Here is a 13,637-nt window from a genome sequence, read left to right as displayed (position 1 = left end):
AGTGTACGCGAGCGCGCTCGCGTGCGCGCACGAACGCATACGCACGTATAAACGCATACGCGCGTGTCCGCCGCTACATAATGACGACGCAGTATCGGCGCGGCGTGGGTGTTCGTTCTCGCTCCGACAGATTCGAAAACGCATTATTAACACCGGCGACCCTGGCTCTATGATTACGCGCATTAATAGCCGGATGGACGAACTTTGCTCGCGCTCCGCACTATCATTATCATCGCAACGCGAGAAAGAGACGGATGACGAGAGACCGTAGGAAAAGAGGCTGGCCCCACCGCGGCGGGCCTCGATGAACCGAGAAAGAAAAATTACGAAATGTTGTTCCGTTCGGATGCGTCTGTCCCGAACGGTCGTAATTTAATGTCGTGTGTGTTTTCCCACATTAAGTGGTTCATCCTGGTATTCAATCCTGGATGCATTTTATTCGATTGAGTCAGGAATATCAGATGCAATTTTTACGAACGAACTTCACGTTATCGATTTCTTTATAGCGTTTACAAGTCGCATTTGACACTTTCGCTGCCTCGAATCTCGAATCATAATTTTTTGTGAATTCAAAATCATTTCTTCTTTTGGATCACAAGACCACGAAAAACGATTGTTATTTCTAAGATTGTTTACTTGGTATAATAGAATTTTGTTTATATTTTCACAGCGAGTTGATGACGGGTTTCCGAGTACTTGCCCGGAGTCGGCTTTCCGTTTTTTTTTCTTCTACCCGCGAAAGTAGATATCCTGACGTGATCTATATATCTTTTTGCCGCTCGTAAAATCGGAACTTTTGCAATCAAGGCATTATCGTTCGTCGACACGACGCATACTCTACGATTTTATAAGCATACAGAATTTTAAATACAATGTTTCGCACACGCATATCGTACCTCGCTCGCGCACACGAGCTCCTTTTCAAATTGCATATCAGGTACGATCGAGTGTCGCGAGTGTACCAATCTTCCGACGATGAATTATTCATTGTGTAAATAATTCATAAATCATTGCGGGCTGCACAAGCCGCGCTAGCAGCAAAACCCGATCGAAAGCTCCGAAAGCTTGCCGCGCGATTTTTTAAATAAATCTATATGTATAAACGTTTCTTCGCAGTGTAAACTGCCTACTGAAACATTCGAAGATGTCTCCTTCACAGTTTTAGAATTTTAAATTTGGATAAAGAGACCTTAACGTTACAGACTGAAATCGCTTAAAGATCGGAGCAGGACCGCAATCTTTTCGATCCTTTTTCGACAGGTAACTTGGACAGGTACGATTCCACGGCTTGGGACCACGACTTTAGATTCCAGCGGAAGTGTTAAAGTCGTAAAGGGTCGAAACGGTGCCGTAACTGTCTCCCAGCGTCGCTTTTGATATACCCACACGCATTTCCGGCGCGAGAGAACAGTATCGACGGCTGACATCGCGCCGGCGACGAAGCGATGCGAGTCGATTCGAGAGGCCCTTGTAGAAATCCTCCGAATGTTATGCACCGAACGCGCGACTGTAGCGAGGTGGCACTCGGTCGTCCCTCGACATGACGCGAGAGGAAGAGAGAGGAACGACGAGCGAGCGGTGTACCATGGGGCGCGAGGGCGGTGTTGCCCGTGTACAAATCATGCAAAGGATGACGCGGCATCGCCAGCCTCCCGCGTTCCGTCTTCCGTCGCTCCTCCTCGCGCGTGCTGGACGTCGTAGGGCGAGACGGCGTTGTGCATGTTGACGACGCCCGACCCGGGGACCTTCGCCGCGCGTATCACCATATCGCAAGTCACTCGGCCCTCCGTCCTTTTCTCCGGCAGATGCGCCCTTTACAATCTTAAATGTTACAATGGCCGAAGGGACTTTAATCGATTGTTGTTACTATAAGAGAGCTCTAGCAAACGTATATATGTTCGGAAACGCTTCCTCAAAAAGTTATCGTATATCTATCAAAGAATTGTATCGTATATCTATTATTGGCACTGAAAAAATTAACATTGATAAACGTAGATAATTTTGCTGATTAAAATTATTCAGGAGATAACATTCGATTACGTCGTACGGAAAGTAACACTATCAGAAAATGATATAATAAAATAATGTAAATAAAATATTGATAATAATTCAAGTTAGAATTGAGAAATATTGTTAATCAGAAAATTAGATTAAAATAATTGTACATGACGAATTCTTCCTTTGTCCCCAGCAGACGTCGGACCTGGACACTTTGCTGTGCAGGCAGGATCTCGATCGTCTACAGAGGCTGGACGAGGATGAATCGGACGCGAGAGATGCGCGGGAGCCGTCCGTGCACATGGAGGACTTCTTCGAGGTCGGCGGACCTACGGCGGTATGCCGACCGCCACAGGCCAGTTTCGTTTCCGTCAGGAGTCAGCCGGCAGCCGCCGGTCAGGACGACGACGTCTTTCTCAGGCCGCCCCTCTGGGAGGATATCACGTCGAGTATCCAGAAACTGGATCCGGAGAACGCGGACATGCTGGGCTCGCAGTCTCACGTGAAGATGGAGACTGACGATGTGACACCGCCGCCGGTTCTCTCGCCGGTGGAGATCAAGACGGAACCGTTACCGCCACCGCCGACCCTGCATCTCCTCGAGGGACCGGCCGCGAACCCCTCGCAGAACCCCTTTCCAAACTCCTCTAGTGTTCAACACGTCGTCCATCATCGGACGACGACGACGACGACGGCGACGACGGCGCTCTTCAAGAGCTTCCCCAACGGCAACAACAATAATAACAACAGCGGGACTGTTAATAGTAATAGCACGAGCGGGAATAATGCCGGTAGCAATAACGGTAGCGGCAACGGCGCCAACAACAACAACAACAACAACAACGGCAACAACAACGGCGGTGGTAGCAATAGTGATTCGTCGACGAACAGTCATCATCAGCCGAGCGGCAACGCGACGTCGCCGCTCTACGGCTCGATGACGAGGCTGATGTATATTTCGCCGCTGACGCCACCGATCTCCGATCCCGGCTCGCCCATCGGCGCCGGTCCACCCAGGCGGACACCGCCACCCCCGTATCCTCAGCCGGGTCCGATCCTGAATCCGGCCCACAGGATCCAGCCGTCGTCGATGTCGTCTAAATTCAACAGGCGGAATAACCCGGAGTTGGAGAAGCGCCGGGTGCACCACTGTGACTTCATAGGTGAGCATAAACGACTTCGATCCTTAGTCTTTATTCGATAGTACACTCTTTTGAGAGAAGAATTGAAAAAAAAAAGCTATACATGAAATTATTTTATATATAGTGTTCTATATATTGTAACATTAAATTAAATACAAACTAAAGTGTTTAATCTCTGAGATTCGATAGCAATTTGTGGATCAGAGTTTATATAATATTATACTTTTATCATTGTGTGATTAATTTATTGATAATTATTGATACATTTTTAACATGTATTTCGAAAAGTAAACCATATACCGAAGTTTCGCAATTAAACACTTTACGGACATTTCGTTTAAGTTTTTGATTTCATCATTTCTACACTCGTAACTTTGACCTCCGACCTAACTCCTTGTTCTCTATTGCAGGTTGTACGAAAGTCTACACGAAGAGCTCGCACCTAAAGGCTCATCAGCGGATACACACGGGTGAGTGAAAACTGCTTGCTGTATTTCGACGTACCACGTCGGGCACGTTGTTGCTATAATATACAAGGGAGGGAACGCTAAAATTAGGGGGAGGGGCTTCCGTGTATTCTCCGGTAATTAGGTATGTAGCTCATCTACGCGAAGCGAAACGAAGAGTTTGAAAGCGCGAGGTCGAGCGCAGACGACGTTTACGCGTGGGCAGGGCGCGGTCCTGAGCGTCTCTCTCTCTCTCTCTCTCGCTCTCTCTCTCCTCTCGCGTCTCTCTTTCTCTTTCTCCTTTCTGTCTCTTCGTTTCCATCTCCACTATAGCATCGCTTGCGCGCGGTGTCGCGCAAAGGCGCTTCTATCATATGTAAACGTGGTAAGGGACGCACGAAGCTCTCGTGGTATGCGACTCTCCGCTTATGTTAGAGCGAAGCTAGCGACCGACCCACATCCTATACCCGTGTCCAAGCTTCGCCAACACACGGACGCGAGTCGCGGCACCAACACCGCCTGCTGCCGCGTGTGCTACCTGGACGAACACGCATGCTAGTTTCCCACACGCGCGTGGAGCGCACGCGAAAGAGCGAGAGATACCGTGAGAGCGACAGAGATGAGAATGGGCGGGAGAGAAGGACGAAGAGATGTGCTTCCCGCACACGTGCCTACGCGGCAGTCTCTCGCGGAATGCAAGCCGGAGGCATCTTAAGTGCGATGTACCACTTTCGAATTGATACCTCGGTGAGTTTTTGCGGTAAACCCGTGTCATCGTCTCGGACGAAACGAAATTTAAAGATTTATAAAGGAGACGCGCGAGAGGAGATCGCATCGGTGGAACCGCGCAGGCAAAAACGCGAGCGACGCATCGCACGCCAAAATTATCCTCTGTTTCATGCCCCGTGCTTGCTTTCTCTCAACATTATTTCTATACAATTAATAAATTCTCTTCTAATTACAGACTGAAAAAACAATTCAGAGTAAACATTCCGTTATCTAATGTATAAGCTTCGTGGATTCACATTTAGACAGATGATGATTATGCACGCGACCACCATACGCGAATGGCTCGTACCCGCCTTCGTTCACCCTCCGCTGACATTTGAATCGAATGGGCATCTTTTTCTCTACGCTCGCGCGATGCATACACCAGCGTTAGATAAATTAATTCGCTACCAACCACTTTGCTGCGACTTGTGTACATCTTGTCCATAGATCACAATTCTTAACGAGACATTCCGTCGATCGATTAGAACGGAGAACCGATCGATATGCAAGATTATGCGAGGATATTTCAATTTGTCGCGCGATCTCAAACACAGGCGAGCGAGACACGGGCGCGCCGAGACGCGGGGAACGCTTCGCCGTGGAGGAGAAGCTGGGGGGGGGGGCACGTGGCCCTCGCGCGCGCGAGTCTGTCGGACGAGGCTCGTGAATGAACCCTCGCTTGAATGCGCCGTGTGCCACGAGCCGCGTGTGTTCGACGTCTCGACTTCGTTATTAATTCATTAACGTCTAAAATTATCGTATTATACGAAAATAATCTTTAATAATTAATGCGATAATCGACAGTTGACTCACAGTCGATGCGGTAAATATAAAATTAATATCATATAATTTATATATATTAATATTGCGACTCATACACGAATGATGACGTAAAAGTCCGTAATTGATTACGTTCATGTTGTAATTAATTAAATCAACCATAGAATCGTGTCATTAATCAAGCTATTGCGTTCTGATAATTTCCTGGTATTTTCTCGTGAGATCAATATACCATATACTTGAGCAGTCCGATTTTTAGGATATTTGTCTGACCTCAAAGTAATCAAAGTTTAAACGCTGTCGTTAATCGCCGAGAGATTAATCATAGAATCCCAGGCATCGCCCGAGAAAACCCGCGGTGGCTGAAGAAATCTGGAGCAAAGTAGGGCTAGGAAGCAGCGTATTTGGAAAGCAACTTGTCCGCGGAATGGAGCGCCGCCGGCTCTCGGGTGAAAGTGATCCAAAATTAACGGGGACGCCTGGAGGCCCCGTAGGTGTCGCCGGATCCGCCGATCGACTGCGGCGGAGACGGTTCGTAACGCAATATCATAAATCTTACGATATCGCGCGAATCGAAGAATGCGAATAGGAAAATCGCGCTCGCAATTTTGCGTTGTATTCCGTTAAGGATGTTAAAGAGAATCTCTTGTAAATAAAAATAAACTTTTATATAAGACGGATAAAAGCCTCGAGCGTGTAAAGTGTCGTCGAAGAATCGCAAATATTACATGTGCCACGTAGAGCTCCCGCGCCACTAAATCTCAACGTTTACATACATTCCATGCTTCGCGTTTTTATCAAGAATTTTATCGAATACTTAAACTCAGAGAATATCATTAGGGGAAGGATAATAATATATATTCTTACACATTGACTTTCCATTTCGATTCATTCTTATTATTTTCTTGCACGAAATTGCATATTTTGAGACGTTTATTTTAAGACGTTTAAGTTAGTCCGCGAAGAGAGTTTTTTTTTCTGTAATGATTTGGTAATAGGAACGTTTTAAGAAGGAATGAACCTGCTAATGTCAGCCGACAGGGAACCGAGAGGAAATTTCGCCGCGGAGTCGCGCGTTCTCGCCGGCGGTGATCCGCGGGAGAAGAATTCTCACGTGAACGCGCGCGATACCGTAAATGGATAGCGCTCGTGGTAGTAGTACCGTTCCTTGGGCCGTGCGTCGCGTGGCACGGTGCGACGCGATGCTGCACAGCGCTGAATGCAACTCTCGGCGGCGCAGGGCGGCTGCGGCGGCGAGGACCGGTTAGGGTCGTCTCCGTATAGCCGCGCGAGAGGAACAGGAACGAGCTAGAAGGATGCGTGGGTGTATCTCTCAGCTATCGAGTTTCTTTCTTCTCCTCTCCTGCGTGCGTGCTCGCCCTCCCGGCGCCCTCCTCCCTCGGATCCCCCGTCGAGCCTCTCCGCCTCGCGCCGCGCGCGGTCGCTTTTACTCGCTTAGCACTCGCTCCTTTTACTCACCGTTCCGCGCATCGCGAAAGAATCTTTCGTCGCGATCGAATTCGCGCACGGCTCGGAGAGGCGAATAGGACAGGCTGCTTGGCGTAGGAGACATTTTACAGCCAGCACGAATCGCGTATAGGTAATTTGTACACGAGATGCGTTTTAAGGATTAATTGTAAGTCGAAGTCTAAAGCGGATCCATTCTGACTCTCGATTATAATAACATGATATATTAATTATTCTGTGCTTCGCTATATTGTTTTAATGCGAAATTTTAATGCGGAATTAACCATATTTACAATTTGAGTCGTCAACTTGTCTCGCTTTAATTCTTTAAACGTCAATTATTTGAGCTCGATCTACGTCTATGCCTACTTTGACCCGAGCATCCAATATCGTAAGTTTTAGCGTCAATCACACGCGAGCTCTCAATCCCGCGCCGTTTACGAAGGTAATACCGCCACGGGCGCGTGTAATAACAATAAGGAAGACATATTCTTCGATAATCGGCGAAGCTGAGGCGGAATGCGGGCATGTTGGCTTGCATTAGCCGGTTGCATTCGGCGCGGTCGCTTGCTCGCGCGGCGCGGCGCGGTCCGGCCGGCGCGATTGCGCTAGAATACAGGTGAGCGTGTTGCGGCATGCAGGTACAGTTAAAGGTCACACCGTGCTGCATCTCTCGCAGCTGAGAGAGGCGCGACGGGGTATACACCTAAGTGTACCGCATCCCGCGGCTCTATCTCACAAAGAGCAACGCTTTGTTCTCTAATAGGTCGCCGCCGTCTCGAAACTCGAACGGAATTCTCTTGCTCGTGAGACATTCGAGAGTCGCGGCGCCGATCGGATCCCCCGCGTATATATATATGTATATCGGTCGATACGCTTTCGCACTTTCGAGCAGAATAATCCGTGAAAAAAAACTCGAATACAAAAAGATTACTGTAATGTATATCTTGAAACATACATATATACATATTTTGCATTAGAAATGGCAGAAGAATATATGTAAAAGAAAAAAAAAAGAGATTTAGATTCCCTTACAGGAATTAATAAAACTCCTGAAAGAAATTTTATCTCGGTAGAAAATTATCAAATGACGGATCAAATTACCTGCGTATAGTCTTAAGAATTAATCGTCTAATAACTCTAATAAGTCAGCGATTCCCAACAGCTCATTATTCGTAATAATTGCGATCGCGCTCTCAGACACGCATCGTCATGCACGTTTTCACTTATGTCTCTGCTCTTGTTGGCTGTTTCAGGCGAGAAACCGTATCAGTGTCAATGGCCGGAATGCGAGTGGCGATTCGCCAGGAGCGACGAATTGACGCGGCATTACCGCAAGCACACCGGGGCTAAGCCCTTTAAATGCGCGGTCTGCGAGCGTTCCTTCGCCAGGAGCGATCATCTCGCGCTGCACATGAAGCGGCACCTCCCGAAGCAGCACACCAAGTGAAGAGAGAGGGAGAGTATATGGGCAGAGAAAGAAAGAAGGAGAAGGAGAGAAATCTCCTCTCTTTGCTTCCCGTTCGTTCTCGACTACCTGTGTTTGGACGCGCGCGCTGCGTGGTTTTCGCCATTCAGGCTTCGAGGCGCGGAACTTTTCGAAAACATCGTTAGTTGGAAAACATCGAGAGTTTATAGAAACGTGTAGAAATTGTCAAAGAAAAAAAAATGGAAAAAAAACTCTTTTCTCAAATAATATTGTAATTTCTAAACAGAGCGATATCTATGACATCACGCATTGCAGATGTTGCATGTATTTACGTTTGTTTCTATATACGCTTCTCTCCGTACGTCATTCACGTTTACTATCGATTCACCGGAGAGCTGCGAATTGAGCGATTCTTTTCAAATTGACTTTCGATCCGCGAACGAAAGCACTCTTCGACTCACGTTCGTTTACGCAATCGTCCCGATGCAATCGAATTTGCTTTGTGCATCGTCCTCGATACGGATTATTCCGCCGCTATATAGTTTCGGAGTCGGCTCTGAACCCGATCGTCGGTCCCGATTCGCAATATTATACATATCAGCGGAGCATCAATCGTATATATACGCTCTTGAAGCGAGCCGTCTCGAGTCGATCGCTTCGGTTACGCTCACTACCGTTCGGTTAAGCAGTCATGACGAAATACATCCTCGGTGTGGGTGGTGATCGCGAGGAAATATTTCGTCATAGCGCTGTATATACTCACTCACGGACAAGTGAGTCCGAGTGAGGGATATTACAATCCCCGTTCCTCGGTAAACTATAAGCGTATAAACTTCACACCGAGACGGGATGGACCCGAGCCGCGTCGACTCGTGCGATGCGAGAAGTGAAGCCAATGCTCTTGGAAAGTAAAAGCGAAAACATCCGTCTTCTAAAAGGCAGGTTATATATTACCGATCTTTTACATTCACCTCGAAACGTTTACCTCGAATCTGACCTGATATACTACGCGGTTCTATTTGAAATATTTGCATTCGCGAAATATTTGCATTCGCGGATGATAAGAATTTTTTCACTCCCATATGTGCACGTGTGTGTTCCCCCCGTAATCTTTTCTACATATTCTTATTTACAAAAGCTTCAACTTGTCGCACAAGTGGGGAAGAAGCTCCGCTAATCGTCATTCATATATTTTTCGAAGCTGGTATACGAGCCGTCACGCGTCTCGCGACGCTTGTCGAGTCTCTCGCGAAATGATTTTGCCAGATTAAAGCAACGCTATCTCGAAATTATCGCTATCTCGAAGCTGGCTGCGCGACTCCGAGATATCCTGTTTGGCGTGTAAACGATCGTCCCCGCACACGGTCGAGCTTAAAGTCGAAGAAGCTTAATCCCGCGTCTCGCGCCGCGCGCGCGCATCACGCATCATCGTCCCGCGTCATCATTTTCGATAGTCGTGTGCTCTAACGCGAAATTCGCCCCGATATTTGCCGAACCACCTCGATAGCAGAAACAGATAGATAGAAGAGCGAGTATCACGCTTCGCCCGTTATCACGTTCGTTTATGTGAGAAACGACACGATATCGTGATGCCTTATGTACAAATTCGCGTAGTCTTGAAGAGATAAGGTGTCTTATGGCGGTCGATGTGCGCGTGCACGTGTATGTATGTGTGGGCGAATGTGTTTGCGTCCGTGTGTGCTATATTGCGAGTGTGTGTATTTATATGCGTATTCTACACACGCGGTAGTCTATATGTATGCGCTTGTGTATACGTGTAAAAAAAAAACCAGAGGAAAAAGCAGAAGATACGCATCTGATAGCCATGTAGCTAGTGTAATATTATCTGTATATTACGCGAAGCGATGGGCCGGGAATAATTCGTTCTCACGCGTGCTCCGATCGATTCGATCCGATCCATCGCTCGTCGTTCACCGTGCTTCGCGCGAAAGGCTGTACACGTACACCCTTTTCGCGTCTGAAATCGTGCGCGCCTTGCGCGAAAACGCGAGAGACGAAAATTTGTAGCGATAGTCAGGGACGGATGCTCGCGTCGAGGAGACGATTAATTCCTTTAGGTCTCGATCTCTTGAATCGCTGAAAACTTGGCGAGATATTTTTCGAATAATGAACAATCTCTTTCAATTGCACGTGTCCCTTTAATAGCAGCTCCTCGCTTATGATAATGCCTCCGTATGCCCAAAGACTTGTCTCCAAATCTAAACGCTGTCAAAGACCTCGATGTAACTTTTCCGAAATATCAACCAAAATTTTTTTTTTTTTTTAATTATAAGGACAGAGATGCATCTTCTCTCTTTAACGCGTTTTATCGCTAACGAGAAGCCGGACAGAGTCCAGCTTTAGGCCTCGAAAAGTTCTCGTCCGTCCCTGGCGCGCGCGCGGAGAAAGAGTGGCGTCGGCGAAAAGCGATTTCGCGTATATCCGGACGTTCCGTTACGTTCCGATACGCGAGCATGTCCCACCTTCGGGAGGAGCGCGCGCAGCGCAGGAGGCCAAAAATTCTGTCCGTATAGTCCGCCGCTTTGTATACAACGCGCGAATCGTTGTAATAAAATCGATCGATCGGATCGTTATGTAGTTACGTAGTTACGAACGTTAGACGGAAAAACGAAGTAACGTGTCTATTTATATCTGTCTATCTCCGCCTAATCTCTGCCTATCTCACGTCACCGCATTCTTCCAAATTGACTCTTTCGAGTCGTCGTCGTCGTCGTCATCCCTCTTTCCCTAGCTCGTACCCGATTCGCGACACGCGTGTCGCGGATCTTCCTTCATCTCGTCATCCACATCTCGTCTTCTCTCCCCTTCCTCCCTCCCCCTTTTCGTTTCCGTCTCGTCTTCCCTTCGTCTTCTTCTCCGCTAATAGCGATCCCGCTTGTCCTGCCTTTGGATCGACTTTACGATATACTATTATATTATAAATGTGAAATATACCTCATTTGCAGATACGCAGCAATAGTAGTCGACCGCGAGCCCGCTCCGATGCGCGCTAAATCAAATTTCTCTACGCACCTCCTACTCTCGACTTTACGGTCTGTCTATAATGTTTACGCTGTAATTTGTGTGTTGTGTAATTTAAATATATGCGAAATGGTATATCTCTCTGTAAAGCAGCCGCGGTTTTTTTTTTTATAATACCGGTGACCTCTCGTGACCGCCTCTGTTACTTCCCAGTCACTCGACTCGTCTCCACGGAGAAGTACCACCGCTTTGCGCTTTCGCGCCATCTAGCGTCGAGAGTATGGAACTACATGCTCGATTGCATTACCGACAAATCTTCATCGCGTCTCAAAACAGGATAGGTTAGCGCGATCGTTCGTAAATATATATATGGTCAAATTAACATTTCTAAATAATATAAACAACCTTCTTTCGCACGTAATCCATCGACGTAATCTACGAAAGAGACACGCAAGAGTATGATTCCCGAAATACAAATGGAAAATAAAATTCGGTAAGGCTGACGTGCGTGTAGGTTAGATTCAATTGGACTCACAAATCTAACAAGTATTTATCAAATTTCGACTCGAGATTCTTGTTTTCTCGCATGATACAAGTAAGGACGGACAAGTCTATTAAATGTTAAGACTATGGTAGCTGCAAAGTTGTTGGGTTTTCGAATTCCAAATGGATCCAAACAGACGTGCAAAGTGGTGTTAAGATTCCAGTGGAATCTCTCTCTCCAGACGTGTCAGGACGATATTACGATCCGTCTCATTAGGTAAACGTGATCTGTCCCCCGTCTTCAGCGATGCTCTCATGTCCAGACACATGACCTCGGTGTTCAGAGAGTGCTGTTTGTCTTCCAAATTCATGTCGATACGTATGAGCAGGGATTCCAGGCTGTTGTAGTTTGCCCTGAAGAATTAATTAAACTTAATGCTTGCACTTAATAAAAAAAAAAAAGAAATGGCAAATAACTCTATTAATGAATCTAATAACATTAGACACAAATGCATACTTTGCGTGCTCGATCATCTTAATTAGATTCTCTTCGGTCTGTTTTAGTTGCAGGGCTTCGTTCTTCAAGCCTGATTCAACTTCGTCCTTGCAAAGCTCCGAGCCAGGCCGATAAACGCGATTCTCCAGTCGCGTCTCGACGCACTTCACCACATCTACTTTACTTATCAGCGCTCCTTCTAACTGGCTTATCTCGTTCCCCAACATCTCCATTTCCTTCTGCACCTGTTTACATTGAGAAACACAGATAAGAACAAGTTCTCCTTTTTATATTTGATATTTGTCAAATTGTCAAATTAATTACTTCAAATCAATTACTTAATTTATTCTTATTCTATATATCCATATGAAAATTGATCAAAATTTAAATAGGGAGAAGTGTAATTGACCATGCATACCTTCAGCTTCTGCCACTCCATCTCATTTCTGGCTTTTTGCGTTTGATAAATTCTCTTTCTCAAAGTGTAATCCGTCGCGTCTTGCTGAGCTTTAATATCATTCGATGCATGTTCCCGCGTTACACGTGTAGCTTCGCGAAAAGCGTAACAGTCACTCAGTTCGTTTTCGGCTGATAACTTAGAGCAACGACACCGGTCCAGCCAAACCTCGTACGTGATTGAACTGTTGAAGTGGAAAGGGACAAGTTACGAATTGATGATACAGCGATTGCGATATGGAGAAAGCAACGGTTTACCTTGTCTTATCGATAACTGACGGCTTGTAACTTATATTCGCGCAAGTGCGATCCAGTTCGAGATTCCCCGTGTCTATTTTAATGGTCTCATTTTTGTCCTCTATGTCCAAGCTCAACTTGAATTTCAGGGCTTCCAAGCGATTCAACTTTTCCCACGCGGCCTGCGTTCTGTTGTAAGTAAAAAGAATGAAATAGATGAGAAGGATTTTTTTTTATCTTTCTGTTATGTACCATCAGCTCTTGATCACCTTTTGGTCAGTGCTTCGTGAATATTCGCAATCAAGAGGAGCTCCTTTTTTAGCTCGATATCAGCCTCGTCGTACGTGAGCTCGGCTTCTCTACGGCGGTCCCTCATCGAGATGCATTCGCTGACGATACGCAGAGGATGAGCTATGTTTTCGATGTCCTTGTCCGTGTTGGCTTTCTCGTCGCTTAACAAGCGTATCTCGGTTAGCAATTTTTGCAGCAGGTCCTCGAGAACGTCCTTCCATCTCGCTAGCTCTAACACTCTGGCAAAACAAAATGTACGTCTCAAATGTTTGTGTTTCTCGTTTGTACGAAGTCAATTGCAACTTGGTCACTTCTAAGTGCTCTAACTATGCAAGGGGACAAAGAACTGATCGGAAATTAATTGTGTGGAGTTTGTCAAGAGTAACTCGCGGTCACCTGTCCGCTATTCGAGCATCGTTCATGTAGATGTCCCATTGCGTTCTCACGTTCCCCTCGGAACGAGCGGACTTGCTCGAATTTCGCAATCGACAGGCCTCGGATCTTCTGACGTCCGCGCTTTGTCGGAGCTCAAATTGCTTGGTGTACCAGTCCGACATGCCGATATGAGGCAGAGGTTTTTCGTAAGTGCTAACGAATTTGGCCATGCTGATGAGAATTCGTTTTTTGATAATGAAGAAAAAGGGAACCGAGCTGAACGA

General features: G+C 46.6%; 2 protein-coding genes across 2 annotated transcripts in view; one reads left to right on the top strand and one right to left on the bottom strand.

Moving 5' to 3' along the window:
• LOC105455419 (early growth response protein 1) overlaps positions 1–11,166 on the top strand; it is a 38,421-nt gene extending 27,255 nt beyond the window's left edge. Inside the window, exons 2-4 of the mRNA XM_011698722.1 lie at positions 2,192–3,161; positions 3,551–3,610; positions 7,861–11,166. Of these exons, the coding sequence (XP_011697024.1) occupies positions 2,192–3,161; positions 3,551–3,610; positions 7,861–8,054 (1,224 nt within the window). The 3' untranslated portion in view covers positions 8,055–11,166. The remainder of the gene's footprint in view (positions 1–2,191; positions 3,162–3,550; positions 3,611–7,860) is intronic.
• Positions 11,167–11,520: 354 nt separating this feature from the next.
• Positions 11,521–13,604, bottom strand: LOC105455415 (tektin-B1). The gene is made up of 6 exons (XM_011698716.1): positions 13,375–13,604; positions 12,957–13,217; positions 12,709–12,876; positions 12,413–12,635; positions 12,016–12,239; positions 11,521–11,912 (listed from the first exon to the last, which is right to left on the bottom strand). The coding sequence occupies exons 1-6, from the start codon at positions 13,581–13,583 to the stop codon at positions 11,711–11,713; spliced, it is 1,287 nt and encodes a 428-aa protein (XP_011697018.1). The 5' UTR covers positions 13,584–13,604; the 3' UTR covers positions 11,521–11,710.
• Between the last annotated feature and the right edge of the window lie 33 nt (positions 13,605–13,637).

The sequence above is a fragment of the Wasmannia auropunctata genome, unplaced genomic scaffold, assembly GCF_000956235.1.
Source record: "Wasmannia auropunctata unplaced genomic scaffold, wasmannia.A_1.0 LD335903.1, whole genome shotgun sequence".
NCBI lineage: Eukaryota > Metazoa > Arthropoda > Insecta > Hymenoptera > Formicidae > Wasmannia > Wasmannia auropunctata.
This window is presented reverse-complemented; position numbering and strand designations above follow the sequence as displayed.